The following is a 23977-nucleotide window of genomic DNA, read 5'->3' as shown; positions in this document are numbered from 1 at the left end:
AAGAGAATATGAAACATCACCAGCATTATCTGTCTTTAGTTTTTCTCTGTAAACAGTAACAGGAACAGAAATCATTCTGCCTCTCCAGGTCTCATATTCATATTGCAAATTGTTTGGTGAATGTTTGCTAAGGCACCAATTGTGATCCCCAGATGATACAGTTATATTTTTATCCCTCTGCTAATGCCATGTAGATATTTTTGTTGTAACTCATTTACCAACTGAACTTTCAGAACATGTAGCACAGCACAGCTCACTGTGGCTCTGTACAATTTGCAGGTATTTTCATACCAATAAATATGATGTTTGTTTTAAAAAACAAAAATTATAATTCCCCAGAGCACAAGTGAACATACTCAGCAGACAGCTTGTTATGTTCGATCAATAATCCAAAACCCAGAAATGTTCATTTTACTATTATAATCTTACATCTTAGCTTTTCTTACATTTGAGAAGCTGAAACTTTTTTTTGGTCAAATTTGCCTGAAAAGTGATGAGAAAATTTTACCAGATTATAAAAATTGTTGCCAATTTCCTGTTGTTTTATTGATATAAACAACTAATAGTTCTAAATGAGCTGTGCTGCAGGATATTGCAAAACATTCTGCTATGTAAAGTGAAGCTGAAACTACAACTTCCACTGGTCCAATATTTGACTTAAACTTCATTTTTTAAATTTGTATTAGTATTCGTTGTTTTCGGACTTTAATTAGATGAATCTAATTTACCTTAATGCATAATTTCATCTAATCAACATTATCCAGAAGCTTGTTACAAAACAAACTACTTTACATAATTATCCTATTTAACAGCCAACAAAAAGGTCTCATGAAGTAGCACTTTCTCCCGACCCCACAGGGACGGGGAGAGGCTTTAGTAGAGTAATAGTGCAGTAGAAGAAGAAGGGGAGGAAGTGTGTGTGTGTGTGTGTGTGTGTGTGTGTGTGTGTGTGTGTGTGTGTGTGTGTTTCTGTGTGCAGCTATAACCAAATAATCCAGAACTTTGTAGGCAAAAGAGGAGAGTGAAAGTGCCAGATTACAGTTCAGTCCATCTCTTCCTGTCCCAGAAAAGTGCTGATGAGCTACAAGCTTGTGAATTCATTTATTTATTTATTTTTTAATTCCATTGCTTAACTATTGTCTGCTCGCTCTGAGATAGAGACCAGTGGGACTTTGCAGAAAAGGGAATTTAAGGACATGGACTTCTTCTCCTGAAAGCACAGATGCATTAAACAGAAAAACAAGTTGTGGCTCATTGAAACGGAGCCTAATACACCAGAGGAGAAAATTGTTGCCAGCAAGTGACACAGTTAACTAATTGTCGTCAAAGTCAGGGGGGTGTTGCATTGACTTTTCCCATCACAATAGAAATGCATTTGTTGATAATCTTCTAAAAGACTTGAATCAAGAATCTTTTCCGCAGTGTGAAGAAAATGTCCCCGAGGTTGACGTCTGTTGGTCTGTGATGTAGAAATATGCCGGTCTATCTGTGTCAGACCCTGTCCCAGCTTGTGCAATTTCTATCACACTCTAAACAAATTCAGTCACATGATTCACTGGCAGTTAGTAAGGCTGAGCTTCTGCACTTGTCCACGTGGGATCCTTAGCATGTTGATTATGTAGTAACATATGCACACAGTGAGTAGTGCTGTTTTCAAGTCAAAGACATCTCAAGTCCCTGAGGCCAAGGCACAAGTCTTCAGTAAACTGTAAGTTGGTCTCAAGTATTTCAGGTCTCCATCATTTTTATTATTCAATAAATTTCACAACTGAAATTTATTGACAATTGAATGTTTTTGCATTCACATCTGAGGTCAAGTCTTTACGTGGTCAAGTCTTAAGTAAAGGCCCTTTAATGCTGTGTGATTTAGTGCTGCCCAAGACAAAAGCTGACACTGGCCATTTATCCAAACCATTGGCCCCAGATCCAAACAGAGCTCCACATTAAATGACAAAATACTTTAGGCTGTCTCTGCCATCTAGAATAAGCAGGACAACAACATTAGTCTGTGCCTTTAAAACTATTACAAATCACTGTTGAAAAATAGATCAGTTTTATGGCGTGATAATGCTAAGTTTAAGGTTTGGTCGCATTTAGGGGCAGGAAAAGGTTTTGTGGGCTGGGTTAGAATGACTTCTTTGTTAAGTTTTAGGGGAGTATACACTCAGGTGTACAGGAGAAAATAGATACAGTAGATACAGATCAACTTTTCTTTGCTACATTTTCAAAAAATGAGATCAGTTTGAGTGAACGACACAAGTTGATATCATGACTCTGCTTGCAATATTGTTTTCTGTTGCACCTACAAGGCCGTCAAGCCATATTCTGACAGTCCTCCCATTTTATGTCATAGTTTTGTCTGAGAAGATTAAGACAAGTATCTTATTGAGTGTGACATGCAGTGAGGATTGCTGTATTTCTACAGTGAGTCTTACTTTCGGCAAGTTTCAAGTCTATAGCTCTGGGTAGCACTTTGCTGTTGTTATTGTGGATCGCACTTCCTAGTTTGGGGAGCAACATTTGTCAGCAACACAGTGACTCTCACACAAGGTAACGGTGCCCTGCTGGTCCAGACTCTTCTTTAAACAGCCAGCAACTGTCATCCCACCCCCCTCATCCAGTGAGACTGAGGCAGGTAAATTGCTCATATAGAGATTTTCTCTGTCAAGTCATGTTTACCCATCAACAAGCTGAGCAGGGCTCAAAGAAATATTGTATCTGACAAGGCCAGTGAGCTCTACTCAAAGCGCACAGCATCCCTGCCTTTACAACTCTGTCGGCTGTGCTTTTGATTGTGACAGGCAGGGTAGTGATTATCAGTACAAAAACTGTAAAGTGTTTTCCTTGCTCAGTTTATGAATTATAGGTTGTAGTGGTTGAGGAAATATTGAGGCTGAGATCATCAGTGATCTTGAGTCCTCTTTATATTTCTCGTCTGAGTCACAAACAGTCATTTCAGCTTTGTTTATGTATTATAGTTGGTTTCTGAGAAAAATAACAGCACTGATAAGAATAAAAAGAAGATTCAGAAAGAGCATGATCACTGTGTTTCCTGTATATCAGAGGGTTAGCTGAGGTTTCCACTTCCAACATTTCTGCTAATCTTCACAGTGGACCTGCTGGCCCGGATCATTTTAAAATAAATGGCCTGATCTTTGTGCAAACACCACGATGTATCATTTTAAACATGGTGGGACTTGAATTCTCAGGTGGTGTGTAGATAATGTGATGTTGACATTTGTCCCTGCTACAGAAACATCTAATCTAATACCTTATGTCACAAAGTGAGGTCTGCTTGTTTTATGATAACAGCTCAACAGTCAAAGGATCAAACATGGCAAATAATAATCCTAATAAAGATTTTAAAAAATACCATCTTCCATATAATAAATGCTGATGGATGTTTTGATCTTATGAAGATTATTTGGATTTCAGAAAGTATAACTCTAATGTATCATAAGATCCTTTATCACAAACAACAAAAGAAAGTTAAAGTTGTAATCCTTGTTATTGATCTGAAATCAAAGCCTCAGTAATTACCTCTACAGACAGTGATTTTTGTTGGTGATGGAGTCTGCCATTGCTGGATTTAAAGTGCCTATTGAAGCATAATAGATTGACAGGGAACAATGCAGCATGTGATCCAGTGTTACTGTACTGATGTCAGCCTCTCCACAGCTGTGTCAGAGCTGCATTAAGTTACTGGTGATGCAAAAAAAACAACTGCAAAACAGTCATTTGTTTGTCAGCGGATCAGTTTCAAATATTTCACACAATAGCTGGACGCAATAGTTGCACCTCCAACTCCACAAGACGGTAACTAACTTTACTGGAAAACACAACATGGAATCAAGTTGCGTTTGCTCAAGACATGATGGGGAAATGTCTTATTGACTGCAAACAATGTGAGTTTGTTTGGCTGCACTGTAAACTGACTGTATAAAAGTTTACACAAATAGGAATCATACAGTCGTTGAGTACGCTGCTTTTCTTTCAGAGTTTTGAAAATATATAGCACTGATGTGCTGAAAATCTATAGCCTAAAGGTCATTTTATCTCATGGGTTAAAATCATTTTTTTTGAACATGTATCTGTGAATTCAATGACATTTCAGAATGGAAAGCCAGATAATTAAGGCCAGTAATGTAACTTTGTCTGTGGTGGCATTTCAGAGACTTTGCAGCTAAAGTTTGAGGTTTAGATAATTGAGGTTAGACTGTAGTAGCTTAGTCTCCACCTCACCAAACTAAACTTTTTGATACTATTTGTATAAAAAGCCTATATTTTGTGTATTTCATCGTGTGTTGTGCGTGCCGCTGATTGTGTGTCCTAAACTCAGTGTTGGATTTTGTGCTCGTACTGACCAGCAGAAACTTTCATTAATCACTTTGTGGGAGTTTTTTCGCAGTAGCCTCAGTGCTCGAATGAGCACTGCATTCAAAGGTGACATGATAAATGAAGCCCAGTACAGTGCAGTATCCAGCAGGAAAGGACTTTAATATTTGGTGACTACTAAAGGCTAAAGGCGCTGAAACAATTTGGTCCAGCTGGTTTGCCCCTCAAAAGATGGAAGAAAAGAAAGAATGGAAAAAGGAATCAGGACATGTGTAAATCCCCGGGGTGTCTCAGGGGCGTGTGGTTTGCCTCACATCCACAGACTACATCAGAAAAAGCAGAATAAAAAATGTACAAGCTTGTGTGCATGAAAGTTCTCTTCAAAAAAAAGCCTTTTTTCTGTTGGACTTAGTATGAGAACATGAGATGAGAGAATACTTTAGGAAGGAAGAAGCAGAGGAGAAGATGATGAAGGGAAAGGGGAAATAAGGTGATGCAGAAAGAGAGAAATGTTATTGAGTGGCACTTGAGGTGAGAAAATATGGGGAAGATGCCAGGATGCCTCCTGCTGGTAGTAAGTGGCCCTCCACCTGTGAGTGGAGGAATGAATGTTGTTGCATGACTAGAGGTTGCAAACATTGTTCCACTAGACTTAGGTCTCTATCATAAGAGCTCCTACCTGAAAATTTTACACCAGCTTGATATTTCCTGGTCACATGCAGGATGGCAGTGATAAGCAGTACCGACATGATGCAGTATGACACACACACACACACACTCACACTCACACTCTCTCCCCCCACGTCCCATGGAGTTAGCACTCCATCGCAGGCTGCTGACAGAGAGGTTATAGATGGCACTCAGTGGAGCCAGACAAAAGAGCGAGCAAAGAGACAATCCCCCATAAGTTCAGCATTTATCAGCATGCAGCTCAGTGAGAGTAACGGCACTGTAGTGTGTGTGTTTGTGTGTCTGTGTGTCTGTGCGTATGTGTGTGGCGCACTGCAGACATGATACCACAAGAACACCCTCTGCTGAACAGCAGCTGCTGTGGCCACAAGAGAAGAGTCAGTGATCAGTAATTTCTCATACACAGGAATGTCAGTGTAATGTTAGCTGACATGAGTTAGCATTAGCCACCGTAACCTTCACTGCCTCTGAATTAAACAGATAATTGCACTTCATTACAACCAAGTTCAAAGAATCATGGGAGATTTTGGGAAATGTGCTGTTCTTTCCCAGAGGTAGATGAAAAAGACAAATGACTTGCTCACAAATAAAGAGTTGAATTCATATTGTGTAAAATTTTAGCATCTGCTGTTTTCTTTGCCGTTGTTATTTGTGGCTTTAAGCATGTAGTTAGAGCCAGGAGGCGATTAGCTTAGCTTAGCTTAACAGAAAGACTGAAGCAGGGAGAAGCAGCCAGTGTGACTCCATCCAAAGTTTAAAAACAATGAGCCACCAGAGTCTGTAAAGTTCATGAATTAACAGAATTCGAGCTGTAGGCATATTTTTTAGCTTTGCAGAGAGAGACATGCTAACTGCTTCCCCCTGCTTCCAGTCTTTTTCTGGGAGCTAATCACATTTTGGCTTAAGCTCCACACTTAACAGACAGATATGAGCATGGTATCAGTTCTGTCATCTAGCTCTTGCCAGGAAAGCGACTAAGCATATTTCTCAAAGTGATGATCTAGGAACAGAGCGACATGGATTAAAAGAAGCCCAACAGAGAAAGAAACAGCGGTACTCTGGCAACCGCTTCAGGTGATCTCACTTTTCGGTTTCACCTCCAGCTAAAGATGTTCAGATAACCTGACTTCTTCACAACTTGTCCGATCATCTGACTGCCCTTGTTTTGTAACTGATGATGATGACGATGATGGCTAAATATCACAGAATTACCCTCGAAGTGTGTTGTGCAGCTTGATTTGTAGAGTTTGTCTTTTCTTCTTCTGTTTCTCAAAGCGCAGTCATTTCTGGCTTCCTGCAGTTCTTTCAGCGGACATTGTAGTAGAAAAGCTTTTAATTAGAAGACTGCTGAGATTCATGACAACCCTTTGATCTCCTGTATTTGTGTGTGTATGTGTGTGTGTGTGTGTGTGTGTGTTTGTGCATATGCAAAATGATAGAGAGGGTGTGTGTGTGTGAGTGTGTGTGTGCCTGTAAAGTAAGTAACATAATGTATGTGTGTATGTGCATGTGTGTAAAGGTGAAGAACATGAAACGCTCTCTTTCATATTTAATGAGTGGAGATGGGGCTAAGGAATGTTGCAGTGTTCACAGGAGGTATTCCCGCGGGCTGTCAACCTGCTCGCAGCACTCTGTTATATCACTCACAACTGTGTGTGTCTGTCTGTGTGTGTGTGTTTGTGGTAAGTAGTGAGTGTGCAGGGAAAAAATAGTGCATCCCACTGAAAATTTTATAATTTGTTTTGAGGGGATGGGGGCAGGGGTTGAGAGAAGCATATGGCACGTGCATGAGCATTGCACCAGCATTGTTTAGATATTTCTGCTCTGTGTGGGAGGACTGGGAGGGATGGGAGTATGACTCTACTGAGTCTGTAAACTAGGCCAAGGAATAATATCATATGTATCCAATGACCATACAGAGTAGGATCTGTGGTGTACGGCTCTTGAAATGTGTTTCTCTCAAGCTGCAGCAGTGCCCTTAACCAGCCGGAGGGTCTTAGGGAGCATGAGGCGCTGCAGCGCTCCCTCTGCTTGCTTTCTCCTCTGATTAGGAAGCATTTTCTCTGCTGTTATCTTAGCTCTCATCCTGATTAACTTTGCATTGTCACTAATCAAAGCTTGTGTGATTCTCAGCAGAGCTGCAGTGGAACACACTGTCCCCAAGCTCTGTGCTAGATTCAGCTAGATTCCTGCTGTTTTAACAAGACCCTCTCTCACTATGTACCCAGCTTGGTTTTGAATGATCATGCGATTATGCTAAAACACTAGAGTCTACATGTGGGAATATTCTTTAAATGCTAATTCTTCATATCCTGAAAAGCGAAAGGGAAGTCCTTCTAGACATGTTTTTAAGGGAGTGTTGTGACAGTGAGCTGTGGGCTCAGGAGAGAGGAGAGCGCAACTTTGAAAATGCAGTCCAGTGTGACTGACGACTGTCAGGGGTTCGAAGGAAGATCATCTTTGTACACTGGAAAAAAAGCAGCATGTTCTGCAGTACACTCCACATACAGAAAGAGGCTGAGAGAGCAGAAATATCTCTGACTTTGCATTCGTACAGAACTGTTGAAAAGTTAGAGGCCACTTTGAAAATGCTAAGTTAAAGCTCTTTACTCCGTCTGCAGATACTTTTTAGCCACGTAAGCAGTGTGGCTCTAGGTGTGTCGGGGTCAGCTGGTCCAGACTGAAATGTCTCAACATCTGTTTGATGGATTGCCAAGAAATTTGTGCAGATATTCACGCCCCTCTCAAGAACACAACTTCATCCCCTGATTTTCCATCCTGTGACACAAATTTTCAGTTTGTCTAGTCCATTCGTTCCCAACGACCTTAGTGTGACTTTGTGTTTAGCTCAAATTAGCATGCTAACAGGCTAAACTAATGTTTGGCAAATATTGGGGATTGCATTAATACATTTTTAATACTCATATTAGAAATTATGAGGGAATTTCCTGTCAATAAGTCTGTTCCGACCAGTCTTGGTAATGCCAAAGTCAACATTTTTCAGCCACCTCGGAAAGTCTTTCCCAAGGTGTACAACCTCACCTGTGGGTCTTCTCTGTGTTCCCTGAGTTGCCCTGGAAACCACCACCCTCTCAATGATGCTGTGGGGTTTAACAAACACAAACCACTTCTCTCTCAAATTTACCACTGTCACTGACATTTCATTCAACACACTTAACTTAGTTACATGTTAATACTACACTGAATCAAGCCAGACTGAAGCTCACTGAACTTCTGTCTCTTTTTCCACTCACTTTAATCATTGTTTAATCATTTATCAATTTAGATTAATTAAGATGTTCACAGATAAATTGCAGAACATTTACACACTTTCTTTGTGATCCTGTCAAACACAGACATGGTGAAGCAAAAGCAAAGAAAAACTTTAAGTTTACACTTATCAGTCGTAGCTCTAGTGGGATCCTGCTGTCAATACCAATTTCTGATGGAAAAATCTTGTGAGCTGCTGGAATAAGGTTCGGGAGACTCAGATGTCTTAAGCAAAAGGCGTGTTATTGATGTTCGATGCATCGAGGAGAAGCGTAATGAGCAGTACAGTCAACGAGTTAACCAGTGATGCCCTGAATCTCTCTGCAGCTGTCCTCTGGAGGGGTGTATTTAAACCCCGAGTCCTCACATGGTAGAAGCTCATACACGTGTTAAGATTATTGGATACCTAAATCTAAACATGAGCTACAATCTAAACATTGTAAATCCCATTTACCGCTGTTCCACTAAGTGAGACTAACTGACCTTGATACACAGACACCCCAGCTGTTTGTTATGGCTGTCTACAGACACACAGTGAACGATTGTCTGCTAGTAAATGACCTGTGTGCAGACATTCCCTGAGTAAGAGAATGAAGAATAAATAAAAGAGAATATACTTAATGAAAGAAAATTCCCTTAGAGAAAATTGTTGGTAAAGTTTGTCTTGATTTGATTTGAAGTAATTTGGTTTAGTTGATGGTAATGTGAGTTTATGAAGTATTCCTGTGGTAAATTCCTCCAGGATTCATGTGTGGAGGGTTTACAACACATGACTGAGAACAAAGGGCATCATATGGAGGATTTTCTACATCTGTTCTTTGGTTGTATGTGACAGTTTGGGACTTCAATGTTCAGATGTTAATGCTTGTTTGAAAATGATGTATTCAATAGAGAGTATTTGATGTTAATAGAGATCATAAAGGAATCCCAGTCAATGGCATAATAGCTGTAATGACAACACTAGTTATTATTTAACAATGTTTTAGTGAAGTTTCTTTAAAGGTCCCATATTGTATAAAGTGAGATTTCCATGTCTTTTTTGATTATAAAGCAGGTCTAGGTTCTATATTAATACTGTGAAAATGTGAAAGCCTCAGTCCACAGAAAAATGCACACAGCCTGTATTCAGAAACTGAGCCTTAAAACGAGCCGTCAGGACTTCTGTAACTTTGTGATGTCACAATGAAGCAGTCACTACTCTCAGCCATGCCCCAAGCCCCGCCCACCTGGACCCACCACTCAGCCTTGCAGGATTTGGTTTCTTTGAGCCTTTAACTGAAATCTGCTATATTTCTATTCAATCACTCAGAAAACAGCCAGCCAATCAGAGTAGAGGCTCAGAGCCTCTCTTCTGATTGGCTCATTGACCTGTTGTTAGTAGGGCTCCAGAGAGAAGATGTAAAACTACACTGAGATGGTTTTTGGTTCTTAAAACCACAAATATATTTTTTTATGGATCAAAACTCCTGGTACCTTTAAAGGGGAGTAGTGAAAACTGCTTCTCTATGTTTCATGTCATTTGCACACCAGCGATTTGAAAGCACAGTTCAAGCGTTGACATTCACACTGTGTTATGTGTCATCCAAATTCTTCTCACAACAGTGGTGGTGCTTGATCTGTCTGTCATTTGTCAGTAATTGACTGTCATGTGCTATTTGTCAGTAATTGCGCTCAGTCTTTAGCTTTAGCTGTTTCACACCGACTGAAATACCTACTGTACCAATTGATACTGTGAAGGTTTGACACCCTGAGGGTTTGTGCTTCTTCTAGTTCAAGCTGTTAAGCTATGCAAAGTTCCCACATCAAAACACAATATTTACAGCCTGGAGAAGATGCAGGGCATAAATATTTAACCAATTTAAATTCAGCCACTAGATCTATCAATATTTGGTGTTATTTTGCAGCTTTTTTTTTTTCTTGGAGAGGGATGCATTTGATGCACAGCATTAAAGAGCCAGTAGCCTCTTTAAATCCATCAATGTGACAAGCTGCTTAGAAAACACACAGTTATGTTTTTTTTCCTATCTCATGTCTTGTCGCCATAAAATTTTTATAAAAGATGAGATTTCACGATATTCACAAGTCTGAGGCCTTCACAGAAAGAACGGTAGTCCCTCCAGTTAGCATGTAATTGCACCATTGAAACCCTGGTAATTACCGACAGTAAAGTAACTAATTCTGCCACAAAGATGTTTTCATGCAAGATCAATGTGCTGCTGCAAGTTCACAGAATAAATAAGTCCTTCATTATTGTTGTCTCACTGCTGATGTGTTTTTTTGTTTTTTTTTTCTCGCAGAGCTTCCGTACGGCTGGGAGAAAATCGATGACCCCATTTACGGCAGCTACTATGTCGAGTAAGTCGGGTACATCTTTAATATGTAATGGCTTGCTTTTGATTTTCAGTGTAGCCCGCTGGTGCTGTATTAATCATATTTATTAGGAGCAGTCTGGCGCTGCACCCAGGAAGCAGTCGCTCCCTTTGTCTGCCTGCTGACGGCTCACTGTTTGTTTGCATGGGGGAAGTTTATTTGTGCGCGTGTGCTTATCCATATTTCTGTGTTATCACTGCGTCTGAAGCACTCATAGCGCATCTATATCTGTAGATTAGCTCATGAGCTGTGATCTCTTTTTAAACATTCTGCACGTCTCGTCATCCATATCCACCGCTGTGTATCTACACTGCCACTGCTGCAGGAGCCTGTCCTCTCTATTGAACTGCAGCTCCCCTCATGTTCAGAGGTGTCATTTCTTTGGCTGGATGCTCTCCACTGTGGGGCGGAGGGACGAGGGTCTATTTTTAGACAAGCAGGGGGAGTCATTTGGCTTGACTTTGCTTAAGAAAACCTTCCAGAATGACACTTGACAAACTCACTACCTTACATACTGAGAGAGGCTCTTATTGTGCTGCTTTGTTGACATGTAAATAACATGAAAGAAGTTGCCAGCCCTTGAAATTATGTAACTATGTAAAAATATACTCGAGCTGTTTTGTAATTATCAGTGTCATACTGGGGTGTTCATTAAAAGATAAAGAGAGGAGAGAAAGATGGTGTGTGTGTGTGTGTGTGTGTGTGTGTGTGTGTGTGTGTGTGTGTGTGTGTGTGTGTGTGTGTGTGTGTGTGTGTGTGTGTGTGTGTGTGTGTGTGTGTGTGAGGGAGAGCACACAATGCACTCTCAAAGAGTGAGGGGAAGTATCTAATGATGACTAATTATTTCACACTGGCAAATTACAGTATTTGTAGTCATTGACTATCTTCCCTCTTGCAAACTAAATTAAGAACGACGTGGGATGTTAAAGGAAATCACTGATTCATGTGCAGGTTTCCTCCCAGTCATTGATTCACGTAATTCTGGTTATGAGATGGAAGAAAAACTCAGAATCAGTCGTTTGTTCTTTTGTATACTCAGCAAAGTCATTCTGCAGCTCTGTTACATAATCTGGGGACCGGCCATTTAATTAATCATCATAGGAATAGCTGCTGTAGTGCCAGTGATTTTTAGATGTGATCTCTGCGTGGGGGGGGTGGGGCTACGTGAAGTTACAGCAGGATTTTGTGAAATCTGAAATCTAATCTATTGTTTTTTGGTTTTTTTTAATCATCATAGTCATATAAATAGAAGGACCCAGTTTGAGAACCCAGTCCTGGAGGCTAAGAGGAGACTCCAGCAGCAGCAGCAGATGCAAAGCCAGGGTCTTTCCTCACTGCCCCTTCCCACCATCTACAGAGGTAAGACCACCCCACTGATATCTGGGCTTTTGAACAACAAACCAAGTTGATTTCTCATGATTTGGGTGCTTATAATATGTCTGTAGAACATCAGCTTAGTCAATGTATATGAATATTGAGTATTATGTTGTATTAAGTGTTGTAGTTCCCTTCCAGAAATAGTGTTTCTGAGCCACTTTTATCTGCCTCCGAAAGTCTTATTAGCTTCAAATATAGATTTGTCACATTTTTTTGTTTGATTATAACCAGGGCTATTTTAAAATGAAGATTGTGGATTATACATTTAGAATTAAGGTTTACTTTGAAGAACCCACTTACAAAATGCATTAATTATATCTCTGACACAAAATAACACCAAGTAATTTCAATAGCTGGAGTGAATTCTTAATACAAATCTTAAATTAAGTTTTAATTACCATGTCGAGCCTACAACTACAAGACACCACAGATGAGTCAGATCCAGAAAACTGCCTCAACATTTTCAACTAAACCAAAGAAAACCAACTTAAAGATCTAAAAAACGTCCTGATACTTGATAAGTCAGAAGTCAAATAAGTCTTGTTTTCCAGTCTTGTGAGGAAATGTACAGCAAACTTAAACACATCAAAAATTTAAATTACCATTCCAATTTGTGATCATTTGTCGACCAAAATATTTAAGGGTATTGTTGAGGTGTTGAATACAAAACAACACAGAAAGCAAAATGAAACGTGTGGCCCAGTATACAACCCAGATCCACGGCCTGAGTCCGGCCCATGTACTTCCACATATGGGTAGATTCTGGCTGTTCTGTCCTCTGGTGTTGGCTGACAGCTGGAAGATTTTCTGTGTTTGCGCCAGAATTGGTCCAGATGTGGAAGCAGCATCTGACCATCATGCCATATATGGGCCTGAAACCCGGGGTGTGTACTGGGCCAAAAGAAACACAAGCACATGGCCCAAGTATAGACCAGATGTATCTTCCTATCTGAGGAAACAGGACCCACAGAAGGAACAGGACTGTTGTTATGTTGATTGACAGTAGGATACAGCAGTCAGTTCACTCGCCTGTGTTTTGGTGGGACTGATGACATCACCTGCTGGTCGTATAAATAGATCTCTTCCCAAGTGAACATGTGGGTTTAAATGTGATTCACTGTTTTGTTTAATGACTGGTTTGTTGCTGCCTGATTCCAGTGCTCACTCTGCAGCAGCCATAGCAGTAGGATGTACTGCTAGAAAAAGCCCTGTCTGGACTGGTGAAGTGGAGGTTTGTTTCCGTAGTAACGTAGTAGTCCACCGCTCTGAGTCGAGAGCCTGTCTCCGTGGTTACACTCTGTGTACATTCCAGTGAGGCTCTCTCTCCTCCCTCTCCCCACCTCCTCCCTCCTCCTCCTCCTTTTTTCTCTCCAAACTTCGATGCCAGTGGAGGATGTCAGCCCCTGTGCCACCCTCCACAGACCCCCCCTTGCGCAGGTCGGCCCGGTGCCCGAGCGCTGCCACAGCCTCGGTGACCTCTCCCGCTCGCCAACACTGGGTCGCAGGGCCGCAGCGTACACTACGTCCTCCTCCGCCGACGTCTCCCCGCTCCGGCGTGTTCTGACTCGGCGGATGAATATGTGCCCCCACCAGCACCAGCAACAGCAGCATCAGCCACTTCACACCTCCGCCTGCGCTGTGGTGCTAGAGCAGCCTGTCTGTAGCCCCCTCTCCCTGTGGCACTTTGTCAGTAAGTAGGCCAAGAGAGAAGCAGAGGAGGCTGACTGGCGTTCTCATGGCTGCCTGCGCTCATTTGACTTACTGTAAGCATGCTAGCTCGTAAGCAAGCTTTCCCCTTAAGACAGTTGAGGGATTTGTGTGGCGAACGTGTACCATGACATGTCTTATCAGCTGGCAGGAGCAGGCAGAGGGTGTAATCACTCCGTCTGTGTCTGGACCAGTGACGGCAAACAAAGGATGTTAACTAGCACGCTGGCCACGTCTCCTTTCCGAGGTGAAAAGATGGGAGACTTGGTTAAGTGTGACTAAGCTTGTTGGCTGAGATCCTCTCATTTCTACACAAGGCGCTTCTCCTCCAGAAGTCTCCCAGCTCTCCCTCCTCCAGAAACCCCCCAGTTCTCCCCCTAACCCTCCCAAGCATCTTCTCTTGGAACTGATCCCTGATTGACAGCATGTCATTTGCCATACTTTGCTGCTTCTTTGGTAGCCTCGGGGTGGGAGTGAAGACCTGCACCACTGATGCTCTCTGCACCCCTTCTGCCCACCATATCCCAGCATGGGAGGAGAGGAACAGATGACAGTGTAGTGTTTTTGGGGTGTGCCAGGAGGGATTTTCTTATTTTTACTTTGCAATGGAGCCAAAACTGTTGAACCACACCTGCATCTTTCAGCACCGCAGCCTCGCCTCTGTCCAAGTGTGCAGTTCAGATCATACCCTGCCAGTTTTCCTGTGGCTACACCCATATCTGACCGGATAAGCTTTACCCATGCCCCCACCCTGTGAGCACTGCCCCGCACCAGGTCCTTTCAGTCTTTGCTATAAAGCCAATTAACTATTGATGTTTCCATTTGATTAATATGTGAGTTTATGTGTCCTTTACAGAGAAGCCACTGTTCACACGGGACCCCACTCAGCTGAAAGGCAGTTTCTTGTCCACGTCACTCCAAAAGAGCAACATGGGCTTCGGCTTCACTATTATCGGAGGCGACGAGCCCGACGAATTCCTCCAGGTCAAGAGCGTGATCCCCGATGGGCCTGCTGCAGCTGATGGAAAGATGGCCACAGGTAAGATGACTGAAATACAAGAAGGGACCTTTATTTAACCAGGAAGTCTCTCAGGAAGCTTCTCATGTAGTGCAACGAACTAGGGTCGTACAGTTCAGATACAAATACATATTGTCCAGCAGGTTGTGTATCACTGTGAATGTGAGCACAACAATTACACATGGCTCTCCTGCAGTATTTGGTCCATTATCAGCATACAGAAAAAAAATTAGGTTAAGTGCAAGTTTTCAAGCCACATATTCTGCACGCTTTCCCTTTTTAATGCAGCAGAACCTACAAATAGTCAAATACACATTAATATGCAGTTTATACAGAGATGTGTGCAGCTTCCTCTTGAAGATGAAATGACCACAAACGCAGTTCCCCCATTCAAACACACTTACAAATTATGCAAATTTGTTGTATGCATGTGTGCATTTGCAGGTGCAGCTTGCCAAGCTTGCACTGTTCCTCCTTAAATGTGTGTGTCTACGTGCGTGCACCAACTGCAGACTTTTGTTCTTCCATTAATCATCAAAGGGACTTTGAGCACCATAACTCCTGGCTGTGGCCACATGGGGGTGGGACTGCAGCACATATGCACCAATACACACACACACACAGAGACTCTGACAGAGATCAGCTGTAGCAAAGGTCGAGGGAATAGAAGTAGCGGGTTTTGCGACTGCTCTCTGAATGCAATGATGTTTCCTTCTGTGAACTCTGGAGCAAATAGTGAGGTTGTAGTGGTCATTTATCACATAAAGTAAGCTGCTCAGGGACGTTCCTCTTTAATAAGGCTAGTGCTCTTCTTCAAAAATGATTTGTTCTGTTACCTTGTGGTTGTGTGAACTTCTTTCAGAACATCGGGTCAAATGTCCTGTTTTTGATGCCTCGGTGGCTCTGGCAGCTGTGGCCGGGGGCAGTATGTTTTCAGGTTGTCTGTCCATCCGTCTCACTCTCATGAGTGCAATATCTCGGTGAGGCTTTGAGAAAATTTCTTCAAATTTGGTACAAACGCTCGCTTTGGCTCAAGGAAGAACTGATTGGATTTTGGTGAAGGTCAAGGGTTAAGGTCACCATGACCACAAGTCAGTCCTGTTGTTGTGAGTGTGATACATCAAGAATGCCTGGAGGGAATTTCATTACTTCTTGCACAAACATCCGCCCAATCTCAAGGATGAACTGGTTAGAATTTAGTGGTCAAAGGTCAAAGGTGAAAGCACATTTTTGGCCATAACTCAAGAATCCATACACTGTTTATGACAAAATACACCTTATACCTTTTATTAAATTCCTTCAAAGTCTTCACTATATATATATTATATGAGTCTGGATGCAGCAGTACACAATAGATCCGTATATGGATAATAAAACTTGTTCTGACGGTACAGCATATAAAACATTTTCTCATCCCATCCCCACTCTTCTAGAGTTCCCCTCTCTCTTTTGTCGTGAACACTCTTCCCAGAAATAATTAAGAAATCCCTCCCACTTCTCTATTTCTTCACCTCCTGTCACCGTGCTACTGCTATCTCCCATCAGCTCATCTCCGTCTCTGCCTCGCCATCCTCCCTCCATCTCCCCCTCCGTGCCTCCCCAGACTTTGTGTCCTACTTCTGCAGCAGCACAGCAAGCGCGATCACAGAGTGCACGCTGAGGAAACCCAGGCCTGCAGAGGTGTGAAATTCCCCACTCCACATAGATCATTTGTGTGACTTTCTCCTACATGACCCCTCCTGGCTGTCTCCACTACGTGATTACACAACCAGGGAAAACATGTTCAAACATTTATTATTATCATTATGTTTTCTGATGTATAACAGCTTGAACACATGCAGTGCAGTTATGCAGAAATCTAGTGTTTTTCATAGAATTTATTTTTTGTAGGATTTATTTTCGTCCATAGAGGAAATGTGGGGTTCATTAGCTGTGGTATTTTTGTGTTTTTGTGGAACACAGAGCAAAGAGCTGCGTTAGCTTTAAGTGGCAAGACTTAATTTGGATGCCAGAGGCAGCATTTAATGAAAAATCAAGTGGGTTTGTTAGTACAGTATGCTTCAGACTGGGGAGTCGAACTGCTGCAACACTCATTCAGCGCCAGAGGGTAACTCTGCTGAACTGTATCCATACACCACAGTGTGTGTTCAGTGCCGATAAGATAAGCCACCAACATATGGCATTTTACTGATTCAGTTTATTACACATTGTTAACCAATATAACCTATAAAAACACACAATTGAAATGAACTAATGTGAATTCCTAAAGGTTTAGCTTAGTTCCTTAAAAGCCTTATTTTATTTCATATCAAATTTCAGAACAGAAGGCTTTTCCAGTAGTAATTCTTAGTTATTTTAGAAACAGTTGGTCCTTAATTTGAAACAGAGGTAGAGAATAGTGTAATATTACACTGTGTTTGTGCTAATCAGGGCCTTATTGTTAATATGACCTTCAACACCGCAAATTGATGCAGCTAGTTTACAAAGTGCTCCTTGGCCTCAAAATAAACACAAGGTCATTACAGTCTGTCGTGAGCTAGTTAGACTGACATGCTAAATATCAGTCTTTAACAAATGTGTGTACCCTGCTGAGAATCTAAACAGCTCTGCTATCGCGGCCTCGTCTTCTCGGCGGGGACACCGAGACCTCTTGTTACGTCCGCAGACTCTTGAACGCACCATTAGCCAGAGATGAATATGTCATAAGAAATATGCAAGGGCAGGACAATGAAAGATGAAGTAGCTGTTGCGAGCGTGGGCCTTGGTCCCAGCGAGTGTGGTGTTTACACTTAAGGTCAGTGTGATTTACAGTATAGAAGGGACCTGCAGGAGGTTTTATAATGGGGGGAGAGAGGGCTGTTTGGTGGCCATGAGGGTGTGTTTTTGTTTCAGCTCTCTCTGTTGATGTGTCCATTACTCTTCCCTTTTATCCACACCTGTTTGTGACCGTGTTTTTATTAAGGGTCATTTTAGCCAAATTACAAAAGCCCTGGAGTATCTAGCCTTGTCTGGTTTCAAGATCTCTGTGATGTGGACGTGTTTTGTGTCGCTCACAGCAATGAAAAGTTGCACTTTTAGACAAATTAACAGCAACATGTCAGAGAAACAGTAACCTTGGTTACTGCGGATAATCCTCAGACCTCACTGAGAGCTTTCAGAGAAACTACTTTCTCCTGGAGAAATGCTAATACCTGTTTGACAGACAGCTCTGGAGATTATCCAAAGCAGTACCTGGGCGTTCAGAATCCTCAAGAGATCACAGCATGAATCTGAGAGTTGCAAGATGTTAACAGGATAGCAAAGAACATTTTTTTCTTGCAAAATGCTGAACGGATTCTACTTCTTGAGACCTCTAAAAATGACTGAAATTAAACATGAGAATGTTAAAATCCTTGTTTATTTTAAGTTCTGACAGAAATCTGTCATTCATTTTGTGGACATAGAAAAGAGTGGGCTGTTTGTTTCTTCTTCTTTCTGACTCTGCTTTGTTTCTGTAGAAATACAAAAGAGTCAGAACTCGAAACTGAAATTATATAACATGAGCAGATAAAAATTCCTGTCTGCTCAAGGTGCTCACAGTTCATAGAAACCTGTAACCTTTGATCAGGAGTTGTGAGAGAAATTTGGATCAGAAGCCAAAGAGGTAGAGAATCACTAATCCAGAACAACAGGAGTGATCTTTCCTGGAAGTGATGTTGCTCTTGACTCTTTCAGACATAACTTTGTAAACGCTCCTCTCATCCCCTTTGTATTGTCATGTCTGCAACTGTCAGGGGCTGATACTATATCTCAAAATCTGTAAACCAAGCTGATGCCCTCCGTCTCCCCCTCTCTCCATTTCTTCCCTGGTCATAAAGAATGAGAGATATGGGCATGGCAAGGGCACCACGAGGTCACAGTACCATCATTTGTTTTCTGCCAGTGTGCTCAACTATTGATTCTGACACCAGTCCTCAAGGCAAATGTCGACCGAGTTTACCCGGATTAATTAAAAATTCCCTCACGTCAAGTTGCCTCAAGATGTGAGCTTGCTCTGTCGTTACTGCCGAAGCGTTAAAACTTGAAAAGCAACAATGTTTACAATGAGAGAGAGAGAGACTATTTCTGTGATATCTTAAAGGTACCATATTGTATAAAATGAGATTTCCATGTCTTTTTGGATTATAAAGCAGGTCTAGGTTCTGTATTAATACTGTGAAAGTATCAAAGCCTCAGTCCACAGAGAAATGCACACAGCCTGTATTCAGAAACTGAGCCTTAAAATGATCCATCAGGACTTCTGTAACTTTGTGATGTCACAACAAAGCAGTCATTGTCTTCAGCTATATAATATATTGGTTTCTCTGAATGTTTACCTGAAATCAGCTATGATTTTAATCCAGAGAGAAGCCTGAGAGAGGAGATGAAATCTACACTGAGGTGGTTTTTGGTTCTTAAAACCACAAATATATCTTCTTATGGATATCAACACTTCAAATAAAACACAGGAAAAGCGTTAAAATATAGGACCTTTAACTTCCGTTTACCTCGGCTGAGGGGTCAGAAGCTTGGCTCCGGTTCAGCAGTCAATCCAGGAAATCAATATGAATTGACATGTTGTTACGGAAAACGTGTCACTGACCCAGCCATTAGTGTTATTATAGTCTCCTGCTCACGTTTTAGCAAAATTGGAAAGGATGGGGCTTGTGGTTAGCAAGGTGAGGGCCAATCACTAAAGCACACGCTTTGCTTATTAATCATGAAGGATCTTTGTTTTTCTCTCACTCTCTCTCTCTCTCTCTCTCCACACACACTCATGCTCTCTCCCTGCCCTCTCTCTAAAGAGCCTGAAAATTATGCCTGCAATTAGAAAATAAGTGTTTTCATTATCAGCCCAGGTAATGCTGTTTGTCAGACCTTAATATGGATAGTGCTGTGTGTTCCCACTTGCTCAGTGTTTTAAAACCTGCATGGTGCCTGCCGACGGAGCACAAAACACTATATTTAGTAATCTGGTTGAGACAAAGATAAGGCTGGATGTGGAGCTCCTTTGTGTGGGAACATTTAATTGTCAGCTAGGTTTTATCTACGGTGCAGTATATCGCAGTAAGCAAATAAAAAGCACTGTGTGCCATGAAAGGTAAACATTTTAGCCACTTGTCATCTGCACTATTGTACCACTGAAAGGCAGATAAGACATAATCTGTGGTAATGTGCATCCGTAGATATGGTTTATGGCTGTAAAGGGAAACCAAAGGGAGACAGTGCTGATGTACTGTACAGCTAATCAAGGACTAGAGCAGCTGTAAAGACCCGGGGCCATATTACACCACTTTCTAACTTGCAGATCCTATCTCAGCTGTTACCATGTAACCATGGTAATTAAAGTTAGGACTTGATTTGGGAAAAAAGCCATTATGAATCGTTCCTATCCTTAAGATAAGAAGTATATTACACAAGCCTCCTAACTTCCCCAAATTTTACACAACCAAAGAAAATATCAACCGGTGGAGCTCATTCATCGAGAGGCTCATTACAGACCAACAATGTGCGGTTTGATGACAAAATGGTCATTAGCAGATGCAGGCTATCCAAGCCCACTCTCTCTCTTATCTCAATGTAGTTAACATTGTTGTAAAGAAAAGAAATTCTTACCCATTGTTGTTTTTATGCCATGTTTTGTTTTTTGTTTTTTATAATTTTTTGAGTTTTCTAATGGGTTACAAAAACACCTTTACTAGATGAGATGAGGAAAGTAGTATTGGTTGCTAGGTAACAAACATAAAAGCTGATAATTTGATTGAGTATGTAGGATTTCCTAAACTGAGATAGGATGAAGTAGAAATGATAATAAAATAAAGATATGATTTCTAAACTTAGTGAGGATTTGCTTCTGTAATATTGAATTGGAAAAAATCCAATCTTAACTCTTCCTGTCTTCGGTGGAGTACTGATTTGGCAAGTGACTATTCCACTGGTTAAACCACCATCTGTAACTCTGAGGGTTTGTTTCACTGCTGTTGCTCCAAGAGTCAAACATGTTCCTCTGGGTTTGTTGTCCATACTCAGAACTTGACCTTTTGTCAGGAATCAAAAAACTACAGCTCCCATGAGTGTTTTCAGGGGAGCACATTGTGGACATTGGTTACTTTAATTAGATTAGATATGAAAGCCCCTACTCACCCACGGACGACGAACCATACAGGTGTTTATGTTTATTTTGCCTAATTAGACCTGTTCCCAGGACTGTGTGTGGGCGGGAACAAACTGAGCTTGACTGACAGCTGTTAACTTACATCATTTGATGACATCACAAATTTACCAGCATAGCCCCACCCAACCACAACCTGACTGTGATCAGCGAGAGTAATTAAAAACACCTGTGTGTGTGCAGGTGATTCACATAAACAATCATATTACACTTCTAATAACCCTGTCAAAGCAACATACTGTTACTGCTTTTACACCTGACTGTCATGTTTCCCTCGTTTCTGCAGGTGATGTCATTGTCTACATCAACGACGTGTGCGTCCTGGGCACCACCCACGCCGATGTGGTTAAGCTCTTTCAGTCGGTGCCCATCGGCCAAAGCGTGACACTGGTCCTGTGCCGTGGCTACCCTTTGCCCTACGACCCAGAGGAAGCTGCCAACACCAACAACAACACCACCACCACCATCATCTCCCCGCTGGGCATCATGGAGCAGCGACCCATCATGGTGAACGGCAGGACGGGCTACGACAACTACCTGGACTATCTCTCCCGCACGGCGCGCTTCGTCACAGACCCCGGTCAGGACCAGGTGGGTGCACAGCAGCAGCTGCTTCCGCCTCACCCGGGTGACACCCACTTAGACGGCTCCCTTCCTCCCACCACCGGCACCACGCCTCCTGACAGCGTCTCCATGGCGTCGTCGGGGGCGACCCAGGGGGAGCTGCTGACCTTGACCATGGTGAAGGGAATGGACGGTTTTGGGTTCACTATAGCAGACAGCGCCACAGGCCAGCGTGTTAAACAAGTCCTGGAGCCACAGGGCTGCCCGGGCCTGTGCGAGGGAGATCTGATCGTGGAGATTAACAAGCAGCCGGTTCAGGGATTCACACACACCCAGGTGGTGGAGCTGCTGAAGGAGTGTGCTGTTGGAGCTGAGACCAGCCTGGTGGTTCAGAGAGGTGGCACAGGTAAGGACATCTCCAGTGGCTGCAGGTAGGGATGGTGTGGAAGATGATTGGCTCAGCAGGAGCGCTTTAATCTCTCCGCATCTACTTCATGTTTGTCTCTCTAGCTGCATATTTGCCCGCCTGTTCATCTATGTCATCTTTTGCCATTATAGCGAGGTGTGTTTGTATGTGTGGTCCAATCCCAAGACCACAGGAACCTTTTATACAGTTCTGCAGTGCTCAACAACGGCAGACTGATACACAGCTCATCTCGAGTGGCCTTGCTGGTCCCCTTTTCTTTACTCAGGGAGAAAAACAGCTTTATTTCACCTTACTTAAATAAATACCTCTCCACTCTGCTCACTGAGCCATAACTTCTAGTGGTCAACAAATATCCTTCAATTCAAGTGCATCCTTTTTGCAGTGCAGGTATTTTTAAAGACATTTTTTTTTGTTTATATATATATATATATATATATATATATATATATATATATATCAATAGATGACAAAATGTACCTTCTTTTTTCAGCCCCCAGATTAAAGCATGTCATAAGTAGCACAGTTTTTTTAATACAAAATACTGATGGCTGCAAATGGCTCTGAAGTGCTTTCTGCCCTGTGTTATTCAGAATGTGTGGCCCTCTGACAATCATAATTATGCACTGCACTCTGTTGTGAGTCACACACAGGGTAGTTATTTGCAGAATCAACAGGTAGCTGACTGTTTTCTGCTCTGTGAGTGTGTGTGCGGTATGATGGAGGGACAGTTTGTGTGTGTGGGTGGGTGTGTGTGTGTGTGTGTGTGTGTGTGTGTGTGTGTGTGTTTTAACGTCTATATTCGCTTCCTCAGAAAAGGCAGAAACCTTCAGACAGCTCTCTTCTAATGACAATGTCCCTGACAATGTAAGTGAAAGAGGAAAGATTGACTGTCACTGTCTTCTCTAAATGTGTGTGCAGCTGAAATGACAGAACATAAGTTGTGCGTAAGCCTGCTGTGATCTGCCTGCAGTCTGAGATTTCCTTCTTTTTGAATGGTGGCGGTAGAGCATCTGCCAGCGATGACTCAGCCGAAGCACCCACATCGAAGATTATAAACGTCTGAGATTTTAATTCAATCTAGAAACAGCAACAGCATCTCTTCATCAAGCGAGCAGATAGGATCTGTCTCTGAATCAGTGCTCTTAAATGTTGTTAAATGACGCTTCTCTTTGAGTTCACCTGTCCTTGATTCATCCTGGCATCCTCTTACGTGATGACACGTGACCTTTAAACCCACAAACTCATGGGATTGATTTGGGAAACCATTAACTGCTTTTTGCTTTTTTTGTGGAACCAATTTGCAGTTCTGTATTTTGCCTTTTTGTGTTGTGTAATGTCACATGCCAGTCATCATGCCAACTTCCTGGTGCCACAGACACCGCTGAGACTCAGCCACAAAGGTCAGCAGTGTCCTCTGAATAGATTTATTGCCATTTATGCCTTTATTAGGCTGCCCATGTCTCTGTCAGTGAGCAGCAGGCCGAAAACAGGAAGAGGAGAAACAGAGCGAATGTATGAGACGTGGACTGTTTCTCATCCAGAATGAGAGAGAAATAAATATTTTTAAAGCCAAGTACCTCTGAAACATCGTCTGCCATGTTAACACACATTCACACATGGGAGAGGTCAAAAGTTTTTTGTGCCACCGTCTCAGAAATCACCAATCTGTCAACGCGCTCCCCACACACACACAAAACATAAATACACACAGTCTCCCATCTGCGCAGGAAGCTAACGGTGAAGCGCTTCTGCCATCTGTCCACTTTCTTCAGCCGCGGCGGAGCTTAAGAAGGTCGAAACAAGCGCCCCCATCTAAAAATCAGCCCGCTGGCCCGTGGAGGAAATGGCAACATTATTTACATGCTATTTTTCATCTCATTATTCCAAATCTGGGTAAGGCTCAGCTCCACCACGCAACAATACGCCAGGGTGCAGCGTCACATCTGTTTGTGTTGATTTCCTGTGACATGACAAGCTGTGGGTGCTGGAGGTGGGGAAGAAATAAAAGTGTCAGTGCCGCCCAGTCTGC

At 42.2% G+C, this 23977-nt stretch overlaps 1 protein-coding gene across 13 annotated transcripts in view; it reads left to right on the top strand.

The window, feature by feature from the left end:
• Positions 1 to 23977, top strand: part of magi2a (membrane associated guanylate kinase, WW and PDZ domain containing 2a) — a 216082-nt gene that overhangs the window by 155028 nt on the left and 37077 nt on the right. For 8 of the 13 annotated variants that reach the window (XM_071502617.1, XM_071502619.1, XM_071502618.1 and 5 more), the window contains exons 7-11: positions 10593 to 10650; positions 11903 to 12024; positions 13430 to 13732; positions 14606 to 14788; positions 21244 to 21927. In XM_071502617.1, coding sequence (XP_071358718.1) covers positions 10593 to 10650; positions 11903 to 12024; positions 13430 to 13732; positions 14606 to 14788; positions 21244 to 21927 — 1350 coding nt within the window. The remainder of the gene's footprint in view (positions 1 to 10592; positions 10651 to 11902; positions 12025 to 13429; positions 13733 to 14605; positions 14789 to 21243; positions 21928 to 23977) is intronic. The other 5 variants (XM_071502621.1, XM_071502629.1, XM_071502628.1 and 2 more) reach the window with 1 other exon arrangement.

Source organism: Trachinotus anak, unplaced genomic scaffold, assembly GCF_046630095.1.
Source record: "Trachinotus anak isolate AG129_WGS33_773 ecotype Australia unplaced genomic scaffold, CSIRO_AGI_Tana_v1 ptg000018l, whole genome shotgun sequence".
NCBI lineage: Eukaryota > Metazoa > Chordata > Actinopteri > Carangiformes > Carangidae > Trachinotus > Trachinotus anak.
This window is presented reverse-complemented; position numbering and strand designations above follow the sequence as displayed.